This window comes from Cardiocondyla obscurior, linkage group LG13, assembly GCF_019399895.1.
Source record: "Cardiocondyla obscurior isolate alpha-2009 linkage group LG13, Cobs3.1, whole genome shotgun sequence".
NCBI lineage: Eukaryota > Metazoa > Arthropoda > Insecta > Hymenoptera > Formicidae > Cardiocondyla > Cardiocondyla obscurior.
In genome coordinates, this window is record NC_091876.1 from 567,746 (window position 1) to 590,398 (window position 22,653).

Below are 22,653 nucleotides of genomic sequence, written 5' to 3' on the forward strand. Positions count from 1 at the left end.
TAACAAATGTTGAAGAAAGATAGAATGACGTCACAAGCGAACATTATCTGAGCTTTAATGTTAATGGGAAGTAACCACAGATTTCTATATTATAGGTTAGAAGTCTGTGGAAGTAACTATTATCATTCGATTAATAATCGTTTGGTGATATTTGGAAATCGATTCCCAACGTTTGTTAGTCACATCAACCCTGTAATTATACAACTTATCAATATTAATATGAAAAGTATGCTTTACGTTTAACAACTCACTTCTGTCGTGACTACTTGTTTGCATTTGCCGTTTATCAATAAGTGGAAATACTATAACGTTGATTGCGCTTCAAATCGTTTACGAGAGCAAAACCGTGACGTGCATATTTGTGAAATGTCACGATCTCCCAAGAAAGGAAAATAGAAAGATTCTTTGGCATTAACGAAGCGTTTCTCATCACTCAACAGAAATATAATTATATTGAGATTCCAGCATTTACTTGATATAATACGATAATTTTTCATTATTATTTGATAGGCCGTTAATATTATATTGTATGTATCACCGACGTTAATTAATCTGTCATAAAATGTATTCATACATATACATATATTACGCTAATTAATTTTATATTTAATTAAAGCTTTTTATTAAAGCTATTTGGTTATTTTGCGCATGTTTGTGCTGTGATATTGTGCCTCGTAATGTCATTACTCATATCAAATTAATTATGCAATGTGGACATGATAATTTTTGCAATAAAAGAATATTTTATAAATATAAAGTCAAATAATTAAATTTTCTTTTAGTAAATAAAAGTAAAGGTTTTTATTTCTTTTAATAAAAGGCTAAAACAAAAACATTTTCCACGTATCTCGCATATATGTATTGTATAATTTTTTACTTTATTGCGAGAGCCATTTATTTTATATGTCAAGTTATTTTCTTATAAAATATTATTACTGATGAATTCTTATTACTACTAATAAGAATTCATCAGTTTTATTCATTAAAAATTTTTTTACATTACAGGTAAAGTGCTGAACAATGTTGATTGTAAAAAGATGCCAATGCTTCTGTGGAGCTTTCATGCTATCACATAATACATATTCTAGCCTGAAATTATTACATCGTACGGCTGTGAATTTTAGATCTTGTACAAATATTCATACCACCTCTGCAGTATGTGATAAAGACAAATGTGATATGAAATCCAATGTACAGAAAAGTACCTACTCCTTGTTAAAAGTAGAAAATAAATTGAGTCATGACAAGTTAACAGATTTACAACAAAAAAGAAATTTAAGTATAGCTGCAAAACTAGTCAATAATATCTCACCCAAAGTACAGCCATATATGAAACTAATGAGAATAGATAAACCAATAGGTGTAGTTTAATTATTTAAATATTTACATATACTACATTTGATGCATATGTACATGTTTTAATCTTTTTTTTTTTTTTTTTTAATTGTTTCAGGTAGCTGGTTGCTGTTTTGGCCTTGTGGATAGAGTATTGCTATGGCAGCTCCTGCAGGTGCTTTTCCAGATTTTTATATGTTAAGTCTTTTTGGTATGGGTGCATTCATAATGCGTGGTGCTGGATGCATAATAAATGATATGTGGGATCAGGACATTGATAAAATGGTAAAATTGTCTGTTATTAAAAACATTATATTTTGTTTTTCATATATCATAGCTTATACAGCTTGTTACTTTAGGTACCTAGAACAAAAGATCGACCTTTAGTCACTGGTCAAATAACGCCAAAACAGCCATTAGTGTTTCTAGCTGGACAATTAAGTGTAGGATTGCTTATATTGTTGCAACTAAATTGGTATAGCATTTTTCTTGGAGCTAGTTCACTAGGTATTGTTACATACAATATATTCTTAAGACAATGAAGTCAAAGAAATAAATCACCAAGATGTTGTATTATTAGATGAAATAAAAAAGACATAATTTATAATACAAAAAATTTGTGCACAGTATTTTTAAATTATATAAAATTAAGTAAAAGATATTAAACAGATAATTCAAATGCAAAGTTAACATTTTAAAATGTTATAAGAGTTTTAAATAGAAATTTTAATGTTTAAAATATTGCAAATAAAAAATTTTTTCTATAAATTTAATCGTTACTGTGCTGTAGTAGTATCATCTATTTTTATGAAATATAAAAAAAGTATTTGGAAATTTTAATAGAATGTTATAAACAAATAAATTTTATCTTAATAATTTATATCTTAAAATAAAAAGAAATCGATATATGTAAAAAAAAAAAAAATTAAATCAACTAATTTGTTTAAAACTTTAATTTTAATAATGTGCACTTAGTTTTTTATTAATTATTTATTGTTAGTGTACAGTATTTTATTAAATTATTTCATAGCAATAAAAAAAATAAGTTATATATATTTTTTTTTTACATATATAATTATTTTTCCCTTTCTTTAATAAGTTCGGTATATTGCTCAGAAGTCAACAGAGATTGTTTCAAACTTTCCAAAAGATTTATATTCGGTAATATTATAGCTAAGTATCCCCCTTTGTGTGGCACCTCTTTGAGAAGTTGCGGGTTTTCCGACAATGCCTCGTTAACTTCCACTAATTTTCCTATCATACAGCATTTAATAATATATGTCTTTCCGTCTGAACATGATATAGTACAGACATTTGAATTAGTCTGCAATGGTTGTGCACCATGTTTTCCTTTTCCCGAGACTTTATTTAAAGATCTATCCAATTTATCGCTAACTTTAAAGTCAACTTTCTGTATATTTTTATTTTCTTTCAAAATGACATGACTAGGTGCCAAGGATAACATACAAATACGATTACTGTGAATCCATATGCACATATCATCTCTAGGAGACTGTACATCTGTTTTGTAATAAGGGGTGAAATATCGTTCAGTAACTGTAGGAAAATAACCATCATATTGTACTTCATCTAACATGTCCGAAATATTCTCGTCAGGAGGAAATGTAAACAAGTCGTCGTCACTGTCTACAGTTACCGGTGTCTTATCACTATCTACTAATCTCTCTTGTTCTTGCTGCAGAGAAGTCTCTCTTGCATCAGAAATTTCATCAGTCACAATTTCCTGGGCATCCTCTTGGTAGCACAATGTTCCTTCACAGTCATTTTCAGACTTGATTCGTTTGGTTTTTGGCCCATCAATCTCTAGTATCTGATTCATCTTCAGTTTTTAATATATAATTCAAATTAATCTAATCTATAGTTATCATAGGTAACAACAAAATTATACGAAAATTAATTAAAATTGTTTTCAGATAGTTAAATTATCAGACGAATTATACACGTGAGATGACTAACTGCTGCTTTCTTTCTTTCCAGATTCCTTTTCGAACATTTTACGTCGAAGTTGCCAACTTTGCACTCGGCGTATTTCTCGCTGTAATAAATAATGAATTAGTCGCACGAATTACGTTACATCGAGAAGCGAAGCCACTTACCTGTTCCCTCATGCATTTAATCATTTCCCTTTGAATATGTTCGCAGTAACCGAGAAATCTCCGGTACGGATGCTAGAAGTATACAATCGTTGAAAAAGTACGCATGAAAGTTTCGGTTTTCAAGTGATATTACCTCATTCTCGCAATCCTGAAATCGATAAAATATCTCGTTACAAGCCACATTGTGCGCTGCTAATGATCTATAATTCATATCTCTCAGCTTTTGTTTGATTTTCTGTAAAATTACTTATATTTCTCATTACGCAATCTCATAGTGAATCGACCTACCGGTTCCTGTCGCATCAAGTCTACAACCTATACATATTACATATGACGTCACGATAACTGATAATAGATAAAGGATTATTCATTAGAGAGCTACAATTATGAACTTAAATTTTAGTGGTTTTTAAAACTTAAACAAGTTGTACGTAATATAACATCGATTTTATTATTCTGATATTTTGTAGATTAAGGCCGATTCGATATTAGGTTCCACATTATGCCCGGTCTACATTACTGTAGGAAGCTTTAAGTCGTAAGAAATTACTCAATCATATTAAATAATTCTCTTGGAATTTTGATATAATTGGTCAATTTCTTAAGGCATAAACTTCCTATACTACATAGTCCGGACATAAAAAAAAAATCAATCTTATTCAATTTTTATCGCGATTGGATGCCTCATCGATTGCTCGTATATCCAACTCGCTGATTGGTAACCCTCAAGATAAATTTTTCCGATCGAGCCAACTAACTCGAGCGAATGCTTGACCACGATTGGCCGGTTCGCTTCCCGGCTTTACGGTCAATACGAACGATGGCGCAATTGTCGCGGCTTGCCCGGGAATCGCGCGGTTATCTCACGACGCTTGGCGCCTTCTGCCGTGTCGTAGCTGCAGTGAGCAGCAGTGAGCGTCGGTGTGCCTAAAATGGCGGACGGTGACATTGATTTGTACGCCGACGATCTCGAGCAAGATTTCGCGCAGGTAACTCGCATTTCTCTTTGTTAGCAATTAAAGTAACAGAACCGCGGTTCGCTCTCTCGGCCCCGTACGATCGAAGGTCGCGGAGCGGCGTACTCCACGTTCTAGCCCGTCCAACCGCTCGCGGTGGTCGCGCGACGCGCCATATCGCGATCGCGCCGCGCCGCAAGGCGAGCAAGCGAGCCGACTATCGTTCCGTCTCGATTCCGCACGCATCGCGAATACCGCGCGAGGAAGGCCAAGTGTGCCGGCGTCGTGGTGACCGTGGACGGGCGGCGGTCACCGTGCAATTCGCCCGCGTCACCGATTTGCCAGGGAGAACGTTACTGTGCAAAACTCTTCGCGCTCGTTATCGAGCCGGCAAGCGCTCCTCGCATACTCGAGGAACGAACAAGCGCCCGCGCACGCGGAACGAACGAACGAAGGTAGCAAGCACGCTTGCGAGACGAGCTTCTCTTCGAGCAACTTCGAACGCTACTTCCCTTCTCGTTGACCGATCGCCTGTCTAGCTAGTGCCTGCCGTCGATTGCGCGCGCGACCGTTTCCCCGGATCTAAAGCACTAAAAAGCGTAATACACGGGCACGGCAACAGGGAATCGACCGCAAAATGGTGCTAGCGGTAAGGCGAATCTCGTGTAGTTTAACTCTTCTTTAGCTCCCCTTTTTGTTCTCACTCTTCCTCCCTCCCTATTTTCACCCGTTTTCCTTCAGGCCCACTCTTCCCTCCACCCCTTGACTCTTGTGATTCTCAACCCCTCACGCGGCACCCATGTCTCATAATGTTCAAGTACACATACGTATGCACCCACACGCCTACATTTATATATGTACGTACACACCGCGGCGTATCGCACTGCATGCACGATTACGATTTTCTTTGCATTCTCTCGCTTTTATTGATTTCACTTCCAATTTCGAAGTGTCTTTTTCTCGTGGAAAAGCTCTTGACGCTTTGAATATCGCGGCAGGGATTGAAACCGATGTAATTTCAAAATGCAAATAGATTTTTATTGAAAAAGATACTCGTAAGAGATTAAATATTAATTAGTTTTTTTTTGTTTTATACTTTGAGTTTTACACGTGAAAAAAAGTAAATTAATAAAAACGTCGACATTTGATAAGGAATTACAAAGCACAAACTTCGGATTTAATATATTTTTAATTATATTTCCCCTCTTTCCCTCTTTTTTTTTTTTTTAAGATATGCAGCTACATTTTGCAGAAACATGAAAAACAAAAAGTATAATTTACAAATATTTCATGTGCAAGTGTTTATGTCCTTGCATTATGTTGAATAAAAAATTAAAACGGAGTCAAATTGAAATTATAATGAGGTTCAATCTCTGCTTCATTTTTACAATTGAAAAAAGTCTGTATATCTGTTACAGTCGAAGTGTACGATTGGTTGATCGGTTGAACCACAAGGTGCAGGAAGTCGCGTGTAATAAAAAAAATGGTACATTTAACGTTTTTTTACATATTGATGTAATTTATTTTTCCATAAATTAGTTCTGGGTTCATGAAATATGTCTTGAAATCATGTTGTTATATTGGGCATTTCACAATCTTAAATGCTTTTCAATTTTAATTAAACTTAAATTACTTTGTAGAACCATTTTATGGCACTTATTTGGATCTGCCATATTATTTGATGCTCAATTAACAAAATGAGCTTTGTGCATTTTCGATGGTACACACCCTTTTATTTAAAAAAAAAAAAAGATTATTTGTTATTAAAGGCTTTATTAAACTTTTCTTGAGTGTTTAAATTAATTATATTTGTTTCAATTATTTATATTTAAATTATTCTAACAGTCTTCGTGATAAAGAAATAAGCAAAAGTATTTGTCACTTATTGTGCTCACTGATCTACATACTTTATATAATTATTTTGCACTTTGACTGTAACACATTTAGTACATACGTGTATATTGAATAAAGATTACAAAATTCTATTATTACCCAAATATTAATTGTCGATTTATCTGCTTCTTATTTAAAATATAATGCAATAAATACTACTGTCTAATATTAATACAACATAAGCAAGAACATGTATTTTTTTTCTTTCTTTCTTTTTTTTTTTCTTTTTTTCTTTTTTTTTTTTTAACAAAATTAATTGTTTTACATTTTTCTTATTATAATACTCATTTGTGTATTTGTTTCAGGATGAGTTTGCTGGCGATGGAGTCGATCTTTATGATGATGTGATTGCTGCTCCAGCAGGTGGTAATGGTGGTGTTTCTTCTGGAAATACTGGAGAAGGTGGTGGTGATACCACATCTCCAAATGAGGAAACTAATGGAAATGCACCTTATCATCAACTTGGTAATAATATACAACCGAATCAAATTGGCAGACGACATCAATTATATGTTGGCAATTTGACATGGGTATATACAAATACTAAGAATTAATTTTAGTTTTAAGGATTCTTTCTTCTTCTGTCATTTCAGTTTTGTATTTTTAACGTATACCAAATTAAAATAAAATTTTAATGGAATGTTTTTCGGTACTTTTTCTGTATTGAAAATTAATAATATGAAAAGATAGGAATAGTGTAATAACAAATTTTTTTTCTTTTTAGTGGACAAGTGATCAAGATATAACAGACGCAGTTCAAAGTATCGGCGTTACAGATTTTGTAGAAGTAAAATTTTTTGAGAATCGTGCCAATGGTCAATCCAAAGGTTTCTGTGTGATATCCTTAGGTTCAGAGCAAAGCATGAGATTATGTATGGAAAGGTTGCCCAAAAAAGAATTACACGGACAAAATCCCATTGTAACGTACCCTACTAAACAAGCTCTCAATCAAGTATGTATGATTATGCATTACATAAAAAGATATATTTTTAATTAATTTCGTAGTGTATACAATAGTATGCTACGACATTCACGTCAGCAAGCACACATAGAATTTATACACGACAATCTTTTTTTTATGTGTTCTCAGTTTGAGTCGCAGTGTAAAACTCGACCTGCTCCGGCTCCACAACAGAGTCAGAGCCAACGTCCTCATAATCCACATCAACATCAGCCACCAATGCCACCTCATCAACAGCATCCTCAACACCCTCAACATCCTCAACATTCACAACAAAATCACGGTCCTAGACTGATGATGGGTCCTCCACAGGGTGTAAGACCACAAAGGATGCCGCCACCTGGAATGGGCCCGCCAGGTCCCGGTGGACCTGGTCAGCAAGGACCTCCACGTATGCACGGGCCGCCATTAGGACCAGGCCCAGGGCCACATCATCCCTTGCCTGGGCATCCTAATCAAGGGCCGCCTCCTGGTTATCAGCAAGGACCGTGGAACGGACCGCGTCCAAACGGACCTCCTGGACCACCTCGGGGACCTAGTGGACCTGGAGGACCACCTCAACAAGGTCCTCCTGGACCTGGGCCTGGCCAGCATAGACCCCCGGGCATGGTATGTATCGTGGATAAATTTTTTTAAGTAAAAAATTAATTTTATAAAATTGTCGATCGATTTTATGTTATATTTCCGATTTATTATCTATATAATTATAATGGAGTGAAATAGAACCTTTATATATTTTTATTTAGCAATTTCACGGTGGTCCACCTGGACCGCCAGGACAAGGACCTCCACGTGGCCCTCCTGGACATCCTGGTGGACCTCCAGGGGATCCCAGAGGTGCACAGCCTCGCCCTGAATGGAATAGACCACCAGGTTCGTGCGCAAATCGATTTTTACTGTTTTCTTAAAAATCTTTCTTTATTTTTACAAAATTTAATTAATATATAATTTTTTTTAATCTTTAAAATTTACTCCTCTGAAACATCTTGAATGCTTTTGTATTGTGTTTTCTGCATGGCTGAATAAGCGATAAAAAAAAATAATAAATATGATAAAAAGTTGTAGAAAAAAAAAGTGTATCGAAATAATTGTAGTAGTAGTCGTAGTAGTATCAGTAGTAGTAGTAATGTACAGTGTCATTTTCAATCTGACATCAGATTATTATTACTGACGAGACCTATTAAATATGTGCATAGGAATGCATCATGGGCCTCAGGGACCACCAGGTTTCCCTCAACATCAACATATGCAAGGGCCGCAGCCTGGCCAAGGTCCACCACAGAGAGGACCTCCTCCAGGTTCTATGGGTGGTGAGAGACTTAGAATGCTCGTTTAATATCCTAAAATTTGATCGTTTGTTACACAACGAAATGCATGATATTGAGGGAAATTGATCTAGCAGAAGCATTAAGGTGTTTCAAAGGATCATTTCATAATTGGAAATTATCAAAAAAACCATATAACTGTTTATATATTTAGTTGTATATATAACATATTAATTTATAGAATATCTTCGATGAACTCCAACGTACTCTTTATTGTCCCATATTTATATGTCGTGTATTTTTTGTAATTGGATTTTGCCTTCTGTTACTATTAAATACATCGTAAAAAAAGTACATTAATAACTTATTTTCAGGCTTAATTTAATTTTAAAATATAATTAATTTTTGCTGTTTTTCTGTTTTTATATATTTATAATTACGATAGGTTTCTTTATATTTGACAAATAAAAAATGATATTAATTTAATGCGTTATTAGGTCCAGGTGGGCCGCCTCCCGGACACGGTGGACCACCACAAGGTCCTCCTCAGGGACCACCGGGTGGCCCGGCACCCCATGTTAATCCTGCATTCTTTCCACAAGGACCGCCTCATCAACATCCCGGTCAACACCCACCAGGGCCCCCTGGCCCTCCTCACGGTCCTCCACATGGACCACCTCACGGTCCTCCTCACGGTCCTCCTCACGGTCCGCCTCATGGGCAATCACACGGACCACCACATGTTCCACCACACGGTTATGGTCCACCAAGTGCACAAGTATTATCTTCTTATCATATTTTAATTAAAATGTTTAACAGATTAGATTAATAAATAATTTGTCTTTAATATAAATTATATTTTAGTAGTTAAAAATGTTTTATAATTATTTTTAACTACATTTAGATAAATATTTAAATACTTTTTCTGTATTTTTTTCTTTAAATTACTATCAAAGTCAAAGATAATAACTTTATTCTTATTATTAAAGAGAACATTAAAGTATTACATAATGAGATTACTTATTTGTAGAACTACAATTAAAGTATAATATAATTTTGTATATTGTTTTTGTGTCGTATAGTCTCCTTATGGAGCACCTGGTCCTGATCATCGCCCGGAAGGTCCTCCTCCGCTTACTGAGCAGGAATTTGAAGAAATAATGAGCCGTAATCGTACGGTATCTTCGTCTGCAATTGCACGAGCAGTGTCTGATGCTGCCGCAGGTGAATACGCAAGTGCCATAGAGACTTTGGTGACTGCTATCTCGCTAATAAAACAGTCAAAGGTAGCCGCAGATGACAGATGCAAGATTTTGATCAGTTCCCTTCAAGATACCTTACGCGGTGTTGAGACCAAAAGTTACGGTTCCGGACGCAGAGGTAAGTTAAACATATCTGCATATCATTTCTTTTGTAATTTATATTATAATCTATATTATAAATCCTATCTTAAAAAGTTTGTATTATTTTAATTTATTTTACAGCTTAGTTTTGTGATTTGCTTTATACATAACGAGTTTTATTACAGAGCGTTCGCGTTCACGCGACAGAGAACGAAGTCATAGACGACGACGTGAACGGTCCAGGAGTCGGGATCGCGAATACCGTGAACGCAGCAGAGATCGCGACCGCGAGCGTGACCGGGAACGTGATCGTGAGAGAGAACGAGATCGTGATAGGGACAGGGAACGTTATTACAGCGAACCATATCCAAGAGAACGTTCACGCAGCAGAGAAAGAGAACGCGAACGTGAGAGAGAAAGAGATCGTGAATATAGAGAGCGAAGCAGAGAAGAAAGGTAAGCCAAATGATCTTTATCAAATTACTTTTTTAATCGTGTCATTTACTCTAGTGCGTCTTTGTTGTACAAAAGAAAAAAGTTTTATTGAGAGAAACACTTATTTAGGAATTGTTAGATACAAGACAGGGATAAGCGGTGTACATTAATTTTAATGAATTATATGCATTCCATGAGAGATGTCTTTTAGTAAAAATATAGGAATAGGATATTTTGCAATACAACAAAGAATCGAATTTAAGTTATCTCTATATTTTTTTTTCTTATGCGATACATCGGAATCCGTATTTAGAATAGACTGGAATTTATATTTAAATTAAAAAATTTTCATTATTTAAAACATTTTTCATTAATTTTTATATTGTGTATTTGTGTCGTAAGCGAGTATCAAACGTGTACAAATCTCTCGACATTTGTCAATTGTAAATATGGAACGTTTAAGAAAAAAAAAGAAAAGATAGAAAAGATCAACGTATCTATAAGCAAAGAAGAGTTAATTTACGTATATCATATATATCAATTTGCTTATCGATATTTTGATAGAGTGAATACTAGAAGCGCATTTTTATTACTTTTAATAGTTACTTCAGTCGTAATATATCTCATTTATTTTTACTCCAGATCTTATACAGTCGTTTGAATTTTTGCGAGATAATCAGCACTATATTTAAGTCATAGTTAATTATAATATAACGTGATATTTATAGCGATAACTGCAATTTATAAATCATGATGGGTAAATCTATGTTTGAAATTGCAAAATCGTATTTATTTACAATTAACGCTATATTATAATTTTTTTATCATATATTCTACTAATAATTTTTTCGTGATAATGATAATAAGCATTTTTTTAAATTATTCACTGACATAGAGTACAAAAAAATTGAATAAAAGAAGTAAAAATTGAATTTTAGTCAACTAAAATACTAATATATTTTTAACCATTGTATAGGTCTTTTATTATAAATAAGAACAGCATTTTTATAGTACCTATATTTCAGGTTTACTCGCGCGAAAATTAAACGTAGTAAAATAAATTCCTAAAAAAATATCACAATGTGCATGCGAGATAATAATACCTAAATCGGAACAAAAAGATTTAGCTCCACTTACTTAATTTGTTTATAACTCGCTACGTTTTTTACACGTGCATTCACATTGTGTAAAAAAAGATTGTATTCTTCTTTTGGATTCTTACGTCTATTGGTAAAATAATGCCTTTGATAAGCACGCGTGGAACAAATCTGACGCGCATGGAATGTAAGATTCAGTTACATGCGGCCGCTTATGATCTTTTAGTTTATCACAATTTAATTTTAAGATCCGCAAAAAGATACATTGTGTGTACCTATAACATCTATTACGCATATATCGTCATATTTTATAAAATTATTAATTCAGTGAACAGCGATAAAAATGCTGACTACTGGATAAATTATAATTTGTCAGCATAAAATAATACAATGCGTAATAATAGTAATCAACATATTTTAATTACAAATATCATTTATTCATGGTTCATGTTCACGCTGTTCTAGAATTTGTATTATATTGACATAGAAACATGAAACCCTGTAATCATGTACACGAACTATTTATCAAAACTATATTTATGTCAGAAAAATTAAATTGAATTAAAAGTATTCTAATGTTATTTAAGCTCTATACAATTTATGTATTTTTACGTTCTTTTTGGTATGTGGTACCAGGGTTTATGTTAAATCACAATGGTTTCGTCTTGAATCGTCCCTTAATCATTGACAGCTAGTATCATTTAGTGCTTACCAATTTAGATGTATATATTAAATTCTTATTTTATAAACTGCCACGTGTTAAATTACAACTGTGATTCAGGCATTTTGTATTTGTATGTGATGATTATCATGTAATTTATAAAATAGTGTAAGTCTTTAGGAAAATATGTCTCTCTCTTTAATATAACGAATCAACAATAAGAGCTATCGTCTCTCGTAGATTAATTTTTGATTTAAATAAAATGTACTAAGCCTGGTTAATAGTACATAAACCGTCATAACGAAATATCCATTTTCCATTAGTACAACACGTCAATCAGCCAGGCCAAGAGTAAAAGAAGAACCGCCAGAGACGACTCCTGTCTCGTCTTCCAAGGCGAATAGGTAATTGACTTTTTTTTCATTACAGCGATTGCATGTAGAATTAGATAAATGTTAAATAAAGGACAAAATGAGGATAGGAAACGTCATATTTATTGCGGGGGCAAACAAATTCATGCCCTTTCTTCCATTTTTTCTTTTTTTGTTGTCTGGGAGAAAAAAACATATGTAGAATAATAAAATGAGAAAAAAATTAATGATTAAAATAATTGAAAAAAAAACAGAATCTCTTCGATTTATAAATCCTCTATTGTTGGATTTAAGAAAAAAAAAAAAAAAAAAAAAAATTAGAGAAATGTATTATATTAAGGTATTTATATTGTTATTGTAAAAATTGCCAAATGATGTCTCTGTACTTGTTGCGTGTCGATTTATTTTATATTTATGCGCTTTATGTGCACAGAACACATCGATTAACAGAGTCATTGAAGAAAATAGATTGAGAGAGACAAAAAAAGTAATATATGTTCATCGTTTCTTTGTATTTGTGATTAATATGAGATTAACGTTTCATAGTAAAGTGGACTCGTAGATGTAACGAAGTATACAAAGCAGCATTAAAATAAGATAATTGGCTGACGTGACTTGTGTAGGTATTATGACGATCGCTACAGAGAGCGCGAGCGAGAGCGAGATCGAGAACGAGAATCAAGCCGAAGACCATCCGAACGGGAACGGGAACCGGAGCGTGAACGAGAACGTGAACGTGAACGAGATCGTCGAGATGAACGAGGAGATTCTTCACATCGCTCAAGACATTAAAAAGAAAACAAGCACTGAAGATTACGCGAGCAAGACATGCCGACATCACTAAAATCGATAATAAAACAGTAAATGCAACAACACACATACACACATCGCGATTCTCGTCTTTTAATTGTAAAAGTAAAACTGTTATATTATGTTGCTTATAGTGTACGAATATCATTATGACATCCAAAGATATGATATCATTAATTACACGCGCCATTATTGAAAGGGATATTGTAGAATACACGGTAAAAGGGTAATTTTGAGATTTGCTTAACGAATAGAGTAGTATAAAGATTTAGCAGATTTTACCTAGAATTTTGGACATTATTTTTTTTCTCTCTCTCTCCCTCTCTCTTTCTCTTAAAATAGCCAAACTCAAGTTCAGCATAGAATTGCCGTGAAATTTCTTCATTAATCGTAAAGTCCTTTTATCATACATGTGTATTAATATGATAATGTACTACATGTATACACGTATACATACATCTATGTAACTGTATTAGGATTAAGGAAATATTCATTTTGTCTAAGTGTGGGTTTATAAAAAGAAGAGTTATCACGTATGAGTGTCGAAGAAAGGATAAGGAAAAAAAGACATCTTGATTCGATGTGGCAAGAAACAAAATGAGAACAAGATGCAACAAAAGTAAGAGGAGGAAGAATGAAGATATCTACGCGAGGCAAACATCAGCCTTCTGCAGGACGATTCAAGATTGTATCTTAACGTAATACATATATATATATATATATATATATATATATATATATATATATACGCTTTCAAAAAAAGAAAAAATATAAATACTAAACATGTCTTTACTTTATTCATCTGTACACACAAATTCCTGATAACAAAAAAAGAGAACTATGTTTTTGTTTCTGCGATTTATAAATTTTCCCGATTTTATAAGTTTCTCGAAAAGCTAGATGATTTATGTGTACATATGTATTAACTCTCGGATGCGTGTCGACAAACTCATAAGATTATTCACAATATTATTTTAAAAAAATGACGCGCATTCGAGAATTAATAAAAAGATAAAAAAAGGAAATATTATATGAGATAAAGTTGAATAAATTATACATGATCTGCTTTTCGAAGAAATGAAAATATTTAAATTGGAGTACGTTTTATAAGAAATTAGGAATAAATGTATTAATATCATGTTTGTGAGTTTATATAATTCTGTCATTTCACATATTTTTTATAAAATATTTTAGGTTGAAAATTGTCTCACGAAACATTATAATGCAATTATTCCTATATAAAATTAACAAACTCCCACATTTTTGTGTTGTAAAATTGTAAGATTGTTAAAAAAATGCATGACACTTTGATTATAATCACTTTCATGTGCTACTCGAAGTATCAAATCAATGATTTAATTATGTCATTGATAAAAAAAAAGTAATATTAAGAGAAAATCAAAAGTTGAATATGTTATACAAAATGTTGATAGGCAAATTGTTCACTTGATTTTATATAACGCAGCGTTAATCTGTATGTTATATAAGATATTGACATATCAAATAGAATTCATGACTGTGTTTTTTATTTTTATAAAAAAGGAATGTGAACAATTTGACTACAACTTTATTGAGTTTATTCTTGCAATACATTATTATATTATATTTTGCATAATAATATTTATTAATCTTGAAAGAAACTAATTTTGAAAAGATAATTTTGAAATGCAAATTATCGATATTTTATTTATTATTTGAATGATATACAGTCAGTTTCTAAGCGTGATGAAAATATCAACTTATTTCGAGAATTAAATACATATAGGAATTGAATAAAATTTTGTTAAATTGGTATAATTAAATTGTAGAAGGAAGGGCAAGGATAGTATAAGATCAAAAGAAAAATACATTTTTAATAAGATGTATTTTTATGTATAATTTCATGTGTGTGATATTCGTACGAGATAGATAATGTTTTTTTATCTATATAATTTTACGCTAATGTTTTCTGAAATCAGTGTCTTTTTAGTTTTAGCTTAACTAGTTTTAATGTAATTTTGCAAAAACGATGGAATTTTATCTATCTTTCTTCTCTTTTTTAGGAATGGGAGGAATGAATCTTAAGCAAAAAAAAAAAAAATAGATATACGCACATTAGCAAGATGCGTATATTTTCAACAGCAGAATTTCGTGCAAACGTTCCTGTCTTCTATACTATAAATTAAGAAAATCATATTTTAGTCAAAAATCATAAATTATTTCATGTAATCATAATAATCTTACAACTCTGTTCAAATTTCTTATTAATTGATATATAGTTAAAAATGATAGTGTGCGTTACACTCTACTACCCATCGACGTTTAAAAGGGCTCTCTTCTTTTAAGATAGATTATTTCTGCATGATTTATACGCATCCGATGCTTTAATTTTATTCGTGTAAACGAATTTTCACACATTTAGCAATTAATTTTTTAATAATTTTATATATCAGTCACATTACATGAAATGCATTTTTTAACTAAACTTTTTTTTAGGTAGTACTGATAAAAAAAATTTTTTTTAAGCTATTTTCGAGACCAATTGCACAGCTAGTATTTGAATAGTACAAAACTGCATTATAATGTTTATTTATTTGTCAAAATTGGCGCATCAAATTTTGACTTGTATATACAATAAGAAACTGAGACATTTTTTAATTTAAAACTTTTGGAAATTATGTATAGTGCAACTCTATGTTTAATGTTATTATACAGGCATGCTACTTAAATGTCATTAGAGTATAACAAAGCCTCGTATTTTTTTTAATTGAAATCAATCCGAGAATGACTAATAAGCATAATAATGAAGTTAAAAGTGCGATATCTTTTTAACGAAATTTTATTCGATCTTAATTCGCCAGAAAACAGTGTTCATGAATAAAAAATACAAAGCCATTCTCATGTGAGGTATTAACGCAAATACTTGAATGAAGTAGTATTGCCGCAAGAAAAATATCACATAATTATAATGTGATTTATGTTTTACAAATATCGAAATATCTTTTGAAAGAAATTAAAAGAAGCTGCGCACAATATATTCATACTGTAGAATCATATTACTTTGAAAGATACACGATACGCTACGAAGGAAACATTTGCGTTTAATTGTTAAATAACATTATTAATCAGCTTCATCAATTAAAATTCTATTGTTGATGTTTTGTGCACGGTTTCGTGCGATCGCAAACATAGGATTCTTCGCACAATTTGTTCCTACGTATATTTATCAGTTCTCACTATCAGACTTTATTTGCTAAGTGCACATTACCTCGAGGCAAGCAAAACTCTGACCGCAACCATTCCGCCGACATACTCTATAAGTCACCGTTGCGATTATTTGTCATACTTTTGATTTCACGTAGCATTTTGTTTGCGTAATATTAAATAGTCGTTTTCGTTCGAGAGCGACGCAAATAAATAGTTGCCTGGAAGAGATATGTATGGACGGGTAATGGGTAAGTGCAACAATCGAATGCAACCATAATATTTAATTGTATTTACTTAATTTTTAAGCGTGTTATTTTTGCGTACAATACGAAACGAATATGCATTTTTCTTACGAAACACTTTTATTTACTTTTCATGATATTTTTAAAAAGAAAACGACAATAAGACGTAATTGTAAATAATTTCATGTAACTTGGTATTTTGCAAGCTATGTTAACACGTTGTTCACTGTGCACGTGTTACTTACATTTTATAATTTTCATAATCGCAACAATATCTTTATTTTATCCGCAAACTATTGCAGATTCAAATATTAGTACAATTGCACAGCGGAAAACAATGTTAAAACTATTTGTAACGTGCTTCCTCTTTATTATATATTTTGATCTCGTCGTGATTATCTATTTAGCAGATTGTTTATCAGAAATTTAAAAAAAATGTATCCGTCATCACAGCTCCTCTGTGATGTAAGCTTCTCAAGTTATACCACTTTCATGATATTAACTAAAAGAGAAGATGAAACGTCCATTTATGAATAATTTGATGTACAACCGTGGTTTAATATTTTGCTCAAGAATGCTCAAATTCTCGTATTGTGCCATAATTAAAAATTACATATATTAAGGGAAAATTTTTTAATAGCTACGTAACAAAGATTATCTAGTCACATTATGATATATCACAAAGTAAAAGTTTTGTATATTTTACTGCCATTTAAACTGTGATACCGATCTATACTTATACAAAAGTCTTATTAGTAAATATTTTTCTAAACTTAATACTTATATGATAAGCTTTTTCATTTTGCTTTTATGTCAAGGAAATAATGTCCAGTGCTATTGCATTGCGATATACGTCTTTATAGAAATAATGACAGAAATCACAAAATTTATGTTAACAATTAATTTTATATAGCTTTATTTATTCGTAAGAACACACACACACATATATATATATATATATATATATATATATATATATATATATTGATTTTAAGTATTTATATAAAGAGTTTGATATAAGTTTGCAGCTTTTAACGCTAAGGAAACATATGCAACATAATTGTCATATATACAATGTTAAATTTCGGTTTAATGTACCGTGAACGATTTAGATTTTGTTTTTTTTTATCTTTGCTAACAAACAGTTAAAAAAAAATACAAGCGTTAGAAATGCTGAATGTATATATATAAATAGCCCACGTACGAAGTTATATTTACACGTTATACGCGTGTAATTGTAAATGTATTTCGATAACGCCAAATAAGGTAAGTGATAAGAGAAATAATGTAATATTTATGTAAATCTAGATGTACACTTGCTCTTTCCCCAATCTTTCGAGAAGAATTAGATAATGCGGCGTCAAATCATGCGAAAATATTTTATTTACTGTACACGCATGTCTAATAGTTCTATACACGCGAAAACTACAATCAATTACAGTTCTGCTCAATGATTAATGACAATTATAACAATCTTATAAAAATGGCAAATTATAACAATGAACAAGAACATTTTATTTGAGAAACACGTGTTTCTATCGAGATGATAAGAGTAATAATGTTTGTATTATAAAGCGATTTTGTTCCACATCTTAGTTTGTGATGTTCTGTACTATCCATCTTGCAACTGTGATAACAAATGTACCGAGATAATAAATCCGAATACTTGTCGACGATAGAAATCTCTTAGATAGGTAATAAATACTAGATTCAAGTGCATTTAAAGAGAGCTTTATTTTAAGAGAAATGTATATGGTACATGTACTTTTTTTTTAATGTTTTTTTTTTTTACTCTTATTTACAATATTTACTAATGAAGATTGCATCTAGTGAGCTTTCTCTCTATCATACAATTTACATGATAGGCGTGACCACAACGGAAGATCGCGATTCCACTGTCACCTAGCAAAATTGGCGTTTGTAACGACAACGTACAGCCCGGGCATGTTAATGATTTAATCCGATGACGCATGCCCCAGTGATAAGCGCCTGTACCAAACACATTTTTATCTATCGGTCGCCTCAAATCTTTCTCGAGGGCTTTCGCTAATTGTTCACGTATCTAAAATAATTAAATAAATATTAAACATTCTTCTTAACTAATATTTATCATTCGTATATTATTCTAAGATAAAAGTAATGATATTACCTGTGGTGAGCAGATTGTACCAAATTCTGATGACAAGTGATTCGTTTTATTAAAGTCGATCGATTTTTTCAAGCCTTGGCGATGTAACATTTTTGTTAATATAATCGACTGAAAAATGCTGTAGTAAAAATAACAAAATTAATATTGATATTCAATTAAAAAATGTTTAGTCAAAATAAATTTTTTTTTTTGTGTATATTAAGCGCTTTTCATGATACTTTAAATTATTATATTTTAATTTATGTCTTTATTTAATTTTCAGAGCTTATAATTGAATTATATAACTGTCGATTGCAAAAATGTTTATAAATGATAATATGTAACAAGACGAGCAAATTATTATTATTCTTATATAAAACATATATTAATTTTTTTTTTATTTAAACTTTTCAGTACCTTCTGTCCAAGTGAATGTCCGGCACCATGCTCTCAAGTTTAATTAGAAACATCATAGCCTCGTCTGGTCCCTTACTCCTCATGATTTCTGTGGCAATTCCGCTCCAATCTATCAGTACGCCGTAATCAGACTTGTTCGTCAAAGGCATCGCACAAAATAGGCAAGTACCGTCTTTGATTTCATTCAGGCACATCGCCACGCAACTCCACTGTTGCTCATTTAACGCCGGCAGCAAAAATGACAATACGACATTGTCTCTAGTCTGAAAACACTGTCTCAACACGTCGTCTAATGCTTTACATCGCTCGATACGAATAGGAAGGTACATGCGCCACATGTAAGGTATCTTATCGCAAATATTGCTACATTCTTTCGGTAAGTCGTTGGCATATTTTTTAATCAAGGACTCTCCAACAGTTAAGAACTTCGGCTCGACGGTCTTGTCCATCGGGCATGGATAACCGCAGCTGCATCTAGCATAAGTCGACGCGTTGATCTCAATGAAAGCTCTCGCGAAATGCCGTACAACGTAATCGTTACCGGTGGAATCAATCAATTCTGTAGAAGCGTTTTCCAGAAACGTGTTATAATAATGCAATTCAGCGGCGCGAGTAACCTCGTAGACGAAATTCTGAAGTCCGGGCGAATCTCTGTAGGAATCCTTGACAGTTTTCATCCTCTTGTCGGTCTCCAAAATAACTTCCTCGATTTCTTTCTCTGACATATCAGGTCTGATACTGTTTGTCAAATCGTAAATTGAGCGTAAATCCGACTGTACCCTGTGCGTAACATTTTCTTGAAAATCCTCTTTTTGATAATCGTCATCTTTGGTATCTAATGCTTCTCTACTGTAATCCGAATTAAGTATATTTTCTGAAGCCGCTCTCAATATATTTCCCTTCGTGAAATCTTCTTTCCGATCTTTCCTGGATTCTACTCGCATCTCAGACGAATCGTCGCTTGAGATTTCAGGAGACTGCGACGAAGACATCATTTCACAGCCGTTGGTTTTTCTATCCGTGAATCTATCAGTCTCAGAGTGTACCACTACGATCCCAGAGTCCAATTTGGCCGGTTTGTTATCACCGTTGGCTTGTAGCAATGTTATTAATGGTCGCAACAATGTCTTTTCGTCTCGTGGCAAATCTTCTACTTCAAAGAATTCTATGATCTCTTTAGTGCCAATGGCTTTCAGTAATTGTGACTTGTATAGAAAACAGGCGTTCAAGCACTCACTATATTGTTCACGGGAATACAGCCGCAGTATCAGGTTATCGAGTAACGTTAACGCTAAACAATGAAATTCGTTATCACAGGTCATTAAGTAGATTCGATCGTCCACGATTGCTGTCATGCTAATATTCGTATACACATTGCTCCACAACAGCATACTCGTGTTCGCAGGATCGATGATATACAGGCCGCTAGATGTATAGGAAAATAAATACTTGTGTAGTACAAAGAGGTGTGAGAAGTTAACAGATTGCGGTGGCCATTCGCGTACCGTCTCCTCTTTCTGACTAGATTCAAAAGTGCTATTCGATTGAAATATTGTTACAGGAGGAATTGCTAGAGCCTCTTTGAACTGATGCGTTTTCACGACGGTTCCGTCAGACGACACTTCCCATAATCTCGACCCGGGTCGAGCACAAAATATCCTCGAGTGATTCTCACCCAAAATATTGCTATCGTTGTCAGCGATCAAATTGAACGCGCTTCGTACGTTGTTCACGTTCCTCTCTTCTTTTTGTGCGCTCAAAGTCGCGTTTTCGCGTCTGTAGAAGCATGCGCCAAATTCTCCGTTCCGCGGTTTATTGCCTATCTGTTTGTACTGTTCTAGAACTGTGTGGCAGACGTAGCAACGTGCCAGCGTGGAGACCAACAGTAAAGGTGAGAGGAAGCTTAATTGGACGATGCTGGAATCCAGATTCATCAGTGTGCATGCTGGAGTTTGAAACATTCCATTCACCTGCAAAAAAAAATTAAAAAAAATTATTTGTAACGTATTAACATACATATGATATAAATTGATTGATTTTATTACAACTTACTGTGAATATAGATAGCACCATGACAGAGACCTTACCAATTGCATCTCCTACAAATATCTCAGTACTGTTATTGTTCCAGCAAATACAAGTAATCTTTTCATACATATGTTCTGTTGATACTGATATTAATTGCGGAGTAGATTTTAGAGAGACTAGACAGACGGTACCACGTGTGGTTGCTAAGGCTAGAGTTTTTTCATCAGGTGATATCACCACATGTGAGACCACACCCTCCTAAGAAAAAGAAAGTAATATTAATTAATGCATCCATTTGCTCATTTCACTTACATTTCTAATTATATCTCGCGAAAAATAGAAAATCTGTTGGCATAATTAAAAAGTTATTTACCGATAGAGGTATTATTTGAAGAAATGAACATGGTTCTCTGGAGAATAAATAGGCACTGCCACTGGTTGAGCCTATCACAATGTAACTTAGTGAAGCATGGAAGCATGTGTACTGTAATTATAATTCAAGACATTATGTGCTTTGAAAATAGTGCTGCAAAATTATTTAAAAATTAAATGGTAATATCTCAGAAAGTATATTTTATCTGTGCTATTGTCAAGCATTTTTTAGTGCTGTTGATGCAGTTAAAAATAAAAAATTGTACAGCAATGCTATGAATAGATAGCAACATATACATATATCTTTTTTTTTATATATATAGATGTGCAATAATGTATTATAACGCAAAGTCTAGAAATAATTATCTTGAAACATGATCGGGATTATAAAGTTGAGAGTGATTCGAATTAAATTTATTGTTTCATAGACACTGACCGACTCGGGGCGGGTCATGCGATTTTTTTAACAGGTGTTGACAGGTGTATTGTGTATGTACGCTGAGAGGCAGATATTGCATTTGCTGCAACGGCGGCTGGCGTACATGATTCCTCTCTCGGCCGCCGAGGAGGGTGGAGGGGGTGGAGGAGAGTAGTAGTAGAGCGCTCGGTGACTGTTGTTCTGCTACACATCTCCGTGCGCGCTTCGTGTGAGATTCGACGTATACCACGCCAAGATCACGTACGCTAACCGCCGTCACAGCACCAGAAACGCCATTCCTGACGGTGAGTGTACATACACCCACCATACGAGCCGTATCCCGTTTGGTTAACCTCGTCTAAGTGCATTGAGTGTAGAAGAACGCATCTACGTCTTGTCATGTAATTTTTTCAACCATACCTTGATCCGTTGTGTCGAATTAATTGGTTTGTACAGAATCGAGTTGATTTCCTCACATTCCGACAAGACGTAGGGAAGATCCGGTGTGGCGGGATACATTGTCCATGGTCCAGTTTGCGGAGGACTGAGGGGCAGAGAGCCCAACTCGGAATCGCGGCTTCCACGCATACACATGTAGAGGCTCGTCCGTATAAAACG

General features: G+C 33.3%; 3 protein-coding genes and 1 pseudogene across 12 annotated transcripts; 2 read left to right on the forward strand and 2 right to left on the reverse strand.

Moving 5' to 3' along the window:
* The first annotated feature begins 104 nt into the window (after positions 1 to 104).
* LOC139107672 (4-hydroxybenzoate polyprenyltransferase, mitochondrial-like) lies at positions 105 to 2,265 on the forward strand (annotated as a pseudogene).
* Positions 2,266 to 2,270: 5 nt separating this feature from the next.
* Positions 2,271 to 3,391, reverse strand: LOC139107671 (protein Abitram-like). The gene is made up of 2 exons (XM_070665458.1): positions 3,313 to 3,391; positions 2,271 to 3,211 (listed from the first exon to the last, which is right to left on the reverse strand). Exon 2 carries the CDS (start codon positions 3,173 to 3,175, stop codon positions 2,411 to 2,413), a length of 765 nt encoding a protein of 254 aa, XP_070521559.1. The 5' UTR covers positions 3,176 to 3,211; positions 3,313 to 3,391; the 3' UTR covers positions 2,271 to 2,410.
* Positions 3,392 to 4,308: 917 nt separating this feature from the next.
* Cpsf6 (cleavage and polyadenylation specificity factor subunit 6) lies at positions 4,309 to 19,397 on the forward strand. 9 transcript variants are annotated; one of them, XM_070665037.1, is made up of 12 exons: positions 4,309 to 4,441; positions 6,607 to 6,831; positions 7,026 to 7,253; positions 7,392 to 7,871; positions 8,009 to 8,135; positions 8,459 to 8,572; positions 9,025 to 9,305; positions 9,610 to 9,907; positions 10,056 to 10,326; positions 12,387 to 12,467; positions 12,868 to 12,921; positions 13,058 to 13,186. In XM_070665037.1, exons 1-11 carry the CDS (start codon positions 4,385 to 4,387, stop codon positions 12,905 to 12,907), a joined length of 2,202 nt encoding a protein of 733 aa, XP_070521138.1. In that variant the 5' UTR covers positions 4,309 to 4,384; the 3' UTR covers positions 12,908 to 12,921; positions 13,058 to 13,186. The 9 variants fall into 9 exon arrangements, with proteins under 9 accessions (XP_070521138.1, XP_070521137.1, XP_070521139.1 ...); XM_070665034.1 differs by lacking the exon at positions 12,868 to 12,921 and adding an exon at positions 5,827 to 5,894 and having other exon boundaries at positions 4,340 to 4,441; positions 13,058 to 13,532; XM_070665036.1 differs by lacking the exons at positions 12,868 to 12,921; positions 13,058 to 13,186 and adding an exon at positions 19,215 to 19,397.
* On the reverse strand, positions 18,388 to 22,638 carry Pink (WD40 repeat domain-containing protein pink). 2 transcript variants are annotated; one of them, XM_070665030.1, is made up of 6 exons: positions 22,456 to 22,638; positions 21,619 to 21,729; positions 21,270 to 21,503; positions 19,218 to 21,187; positions 18,822 to 18,939; positions 18,388 to 18,734 (listed from the first exon to the last, which is right to left on the reverse strand). In XM_070665030.1, the coding sequence occupies exons 1-6, from the start codon at positions 22,627 to 22,629 to the stop codon at positions 18,483 to 18,485; spliced, it is 2,859 nt and encodes a 952-aa protein (XP_070521131.1). In that variant the 5' UTR covers positions 22,630 to 22,638; the 3' UTR covers positions 18,388 to 18,482. The 2 variants fall into 2 exon arrangements, with proteins under 2 accessions (XP_070521131.1, XP_070521132.1); XM_070665031.1 differs by having other exon boundaries at positions 22,054 to 22,562.
* Between the last annotated feature and the right edge of the window lie 15 nt (positions 22,639 to 22,653).